This window comes from Sinocyclocheilus anshuiensis, unplaced genomic scaffold (assembly GCF_001515605.1).
Source record: "Sinocyclocheilus anshuiensis isolate Anshui unplaced genomic scaffold, SAMN03320099.WGS_v1.1 scaffold251, whole genome shotgun sequence".
Taxonomy (NCBI): domain Eukaryota; kingdom Metazoa; phylum Chordata; class Actinopteri; order Cypriniformes; family Cyprinidae; genus Sinocyclocheilus; species Sinocyclocheilus anshuiensis.
In genome coordinates, this window is record NW_015549579.1 from 223,685 (window position 1) to 227,962 (window position 4,278).

The following is a 4,278-nucleotide window of genomic DNA, read 5'->3' on the forward strand; positions in this document are numbered from 1 at the left end:
ATAAACACATTTCATTACACCAAATACACAAAATAATGTTCTTTTTAGCAACATCATATGACCCCTTTAAGTTGGGACAGACATGACTGTATGTTTCTCCTGATCTTATTTATTTATGTATTTGTTTGTTTATTTGTCTAATAGCTTAAAATGATTTTTTTTTCTCCTTTCTTTTTTTTTAGATAATTATAAGATCAAGTAAACAAGACCGTTTTGTTAGGTATAATGGGTTTATTCATTACATAATTTCCATACTTCAATTTCTGATGACTAAATCTCATGATTTCACTTTTATTCTGCTCTACAAAGGCAAAAAATAACACTGAACCTGAGGAAAAAAGATATGAAATAATTAGTGCTGGGCAACAATTAATCGACGATTAATCGCATTCAAAATAAAAGTTTTTGTGTACATAATATATGTGTGTGTACTGTACACACTCACCCACAAACAAAGTTGATTTGGAGCAACGAGCTGACCTGCCGTGACCTGAGCTGACAGCAGCTGTTCCAGTGTAGCCAGCATACCAGTACTCCAGCTGAACCAGCCCTAAACAAATCAATTCGCACCAACCAGCAGGAGCAGCCAAACTCAATCCAATCAATCTGAATTAGAACTTCAAATACAGCCCATTCGAGGCGACAACACTACTGTTTGCTTTTGATTTGACATGCATATCTTCTCTGACTTGAGTCAATTTGGATTAAGTTTACTTGATTTAATGTTGCAGAACGAAACAACAAAGCCACACACAAACCTGAAAGACTCCAGGCATTTGCTTTTGAGGTTTGTAAAGACTTTTCTATTCCCACAACACTCCTGGTTTTGAGTTTTATTTAAAATTCTGTCATGGTACACTGGTGAAATGTGAATCAGTATGGCCTAATTACAACTCCAGTGATTACTGCGAAGTTTAATTAGTGGAAAACAAGACATGGCACAATGAATTCCTCCCCAGATCCCCACTAGGTTCACATAGAATTTCAGGAGTTCTATTTTCTCTTCCCCAAAAAACACAAGTCTCTAGTGTGTTTGTGCGTGAGTGTGTGTTTCTCTCCATGCTTTGGGTCAGTTATTTTGAGTGGGTCTCCTGAGGCTAGAAGCGAAGCTTATCCTTTACTGAACCTCCTGTTTAATTCTGACGTTAACCCACATGGACTGGAGCTCCACAATAGTGGGGATGTGGATTCTTCTCTTACACAAACTGACAAAGTCTAATACACTATGTTTCTTGCATTATCCAAACCACCAGGATGGCGGTTAAGGAAACAAGGACTACAGACAAGTTTAGCACCCTTTACCACTCATACACTCACATGCAGAATGAAAACAACTCACTGACTCCACCTTATGGACCATTTGGGCCATTGCAAAAGGAGGTTATAGGTTATCATGGTGTAAGGACAGAAGAATGTTACCTCTATTGCCACCACAATGAGGATCAGCTGAGTGTCTGATTCAGGGAAATATGCTTTCACTTGTGGGGATAAACCAATCAAGGCACAGTTGGTCACGACGGCGATAATGCTCATCGTCTCGAATGCCAACTGGAAGAATAAAAAGACCAAATGTTAGTTTTGTTTTTGTAAGTGTGTGTGTGTGTGTGTGTGTGTGTGTGTGTGTGAGAGAGAAAATAAATAAATAAATACATATATAAAGTTTAATAAAACAATAAGCCCCAAGAAGCTGTGGTTTACAGTGCCTAAAACCCCCTTAGCTGTTATAAATTCACTGTAAACCACGGCTTCACGGGGCTTATTGCGTTTATAAAATGGTTATTCCATATACGTAGTAAGGTTTCGCAAAATAAAACAGAGCAAATAAAGTGTAATGATATTAATAAAAACATTATTCTTCCGCCAAACAATGCAGTTCCTCAGAATCGGCTGTGGTTGCAACAAAGTGGTTGCCGAGCAACACACAAATGTAAACAAAGGTGTATGTTTGTAGAGTAATTTGCAACAGCTTCAAACGCAGCTCAACCAATCAGAATCAAGGAACGGAACTATCCGTTTTATAATAAATAAATAAAAAAGGCACATAACAAAAATACTAAAACTCTAAATAAATATGAAAACTAAAAATCCAAAAAAATAAAAGCTAATTCAAAATATTATCAAATATAATAGTACATAATAATACTAAAATAACATTGGTGTGTAAACATATAGTACCATTTAAATGGGACACACAGATGTTTCTTATAAAGACATTGTCTAAATAACTTTAAATGCTTAAAATTATTTTTCACACATGCAAATGGATATCAGATATATAAGAGAGACTGGTGTGATTTGATGGTTTTGATCATTTAATGTCTGCTTCCACTAATCTTCCTTATGACTAGTTCTGACTCAGCGGTATTCTGAGTAATAGGATGAAGCATATCACGTTAAATAAATAAGTAAATGATGGAATTTTACATTTGATACTTCAGTACATTAAAAACAAGTACCTTTGTACCATTTACTCAAGAAAAACTTTAAAGTAGTACTTATATTTTTATTGGAGCATTTGTACTTTAACTCAAGTACATGATTTGTGTACTTTGTACACCACTGTGTGATATCAATTTCACATGAATATGAGTATAACTGTGCCAAATCCTGTCATCACACAATGCTATCGTATGGCTTCAGATAAGCATGTACACTACTGTTCAAAAATATTTGTATTATTTTTTACATTATTATTATTCATTGTTACAAAAAACATAAATCAGTGCTGTTCTATTAAAACAATCAGCACAAATGTTTTCAACATTGATATTAATAGTAAATGTTACTTGAGCACCAAATAAAAGCATATTAGAATGATTTCTGATGGTCAATGTTGTATGAAAAAGAGCTGTTGCTAAGACTTCTCTCAATTTCTCATTTTGTTTTCCACAAACAAAACAACAGCATATGGAATAGAAGGGCATGAGGTCATAAATAAGAATGAATAATGACAATTTATATTTTTGTAAGAACCTTTAAACAATAAAGGCCACATTTAAATTGCTAATATTATAATAGCACCTTTCGTCTGGATTTGTTTTTAACACAAACATCCATGACAAGTTGCATAATTATGATGATTCAAATAATCATTTGTACTGTTATTGAAGTTTATCAGATTAAACTCTGTTTTTATAGCACTTTACATTTCTTCTGTCTCTTAAGCTTTCTCTAAAGTACAGTAAATTATCAGCTCTTCTGGATGTGAGACTTCCTCATGAGGTTTTCTCACCTGCCACACCCCGATGTTCATGGCTGGTTCTGAGAAGGGACGCTTGAAAACATGGCACATCTTGAAGGCGTCAGAATAAACCTCAGTGATGTTGTTCAGCACCACCAGCACAGCAGCCAGAGGATACACACAGGAGAACAGACTCACATAGCCAAACAACAGGAACTGCTCGAGGTAATCGTCGAATGTGCCCTGATCGGAGAATTTTAGATCAGAGAAGTTACTACAGAGAAATGTAAAGGTCAGAAAGGGACATAAATGGTGATGTAAAACCTAAATTATGATTTTTTGGTGCAAGAAACTTTTTAGGTGGACTTTAGGGGAAAGTGCTCGTTCACGAAATTATATATTTTTGAAAATTATACTTATTAATTAAACTGATAGCAGTTACTGGGACCTACCAGATAGGTGTTCATTTCGGTCTCCAGCTGAACTTGTCCCAGCAGGGGGAGCTCTTTATCACCCATCAGTCTCCTCATCCTCTTATGGACTTTCTTGTTCCTCCTCCTCTGCAGCCAGTATGGCAGGAAGGCCTCCATCACTTGATTCAGGATTTGAGAGGTGATGAGCAGAGTGGCCAAACTCTGATGATCCACACACAGAGACAATTTACCTCCATTTCAAACCATAAGGCATCTTGTAATTAAGTCATTCAACTACACTTGATATATTGCTTGTCAAAGCAGCTGAGCTTTGTCCGAAATACTGACCTGTCTCAAAAGCACCATATCTTGCATGACAAAGGCAATATAGAAGAGAGAGGCAAAGCAGTTTACGAAGTTAAACTGGAAACAAACAAAACATCCAATAATTAAAACTAAATATTTGCTTCAGAAATGTGCATTATTTTAATACAGCCAGGGTTCCCACACCTTTAGACCAATGCATTTCCACTACTATTCCAGTCATTTATGGTTACTAATGATTTTTAAATATAATCATATAGGCCTAGGCATTGAAATCACAATTTTAAAATTACCCTATATTACAGGCACAAATATATTTAAAGGGTTAGTTCACCCAAAAATGAAAATTAGCTTGTGTTT

At 35.5% G+C, this 4,278-nt stretch overlaps 1 protein-coding gene across 2 annotated transcripts in view; it reads right to left on the reverse strand.

The window, feature by feature from the left end:
- The window catches only part of LOC107657579 (anoctamin-10), a 38,864-nt gene that overhangs the window by 23,564 nt on the left and 11,022 nt on the right, over nucleotides 1-4,278 (reverse strand). For both annotated transcript variants that reach the window (XM_016445732.1, XM_016445731.1), the window contains exons 9-12: nucleotides 3,943-4,017; nucleotides 3,634-3,816; nucleotides 3,233-3,424; nucleotides 1,420-1,548 (exon numbers count right to left, since the gene is read on the reverse strand). In XM_016445732.1, the coding sequence (XP_016301218.1) occupies nucleotides 1,420-1,548; nucleotides 3,233-3,424; nucleotides 3,634-3,816; nucleotides 3,943-4,017 (579 nt within the window). The remainder of the gene's footprint in view (nucleotides 1-1,419; nucleotides 1,549-3,232; nucleotides 3,425-3,633; nucleotides 3,817-3,942; nucleotides 4,018-4,278) is intronic.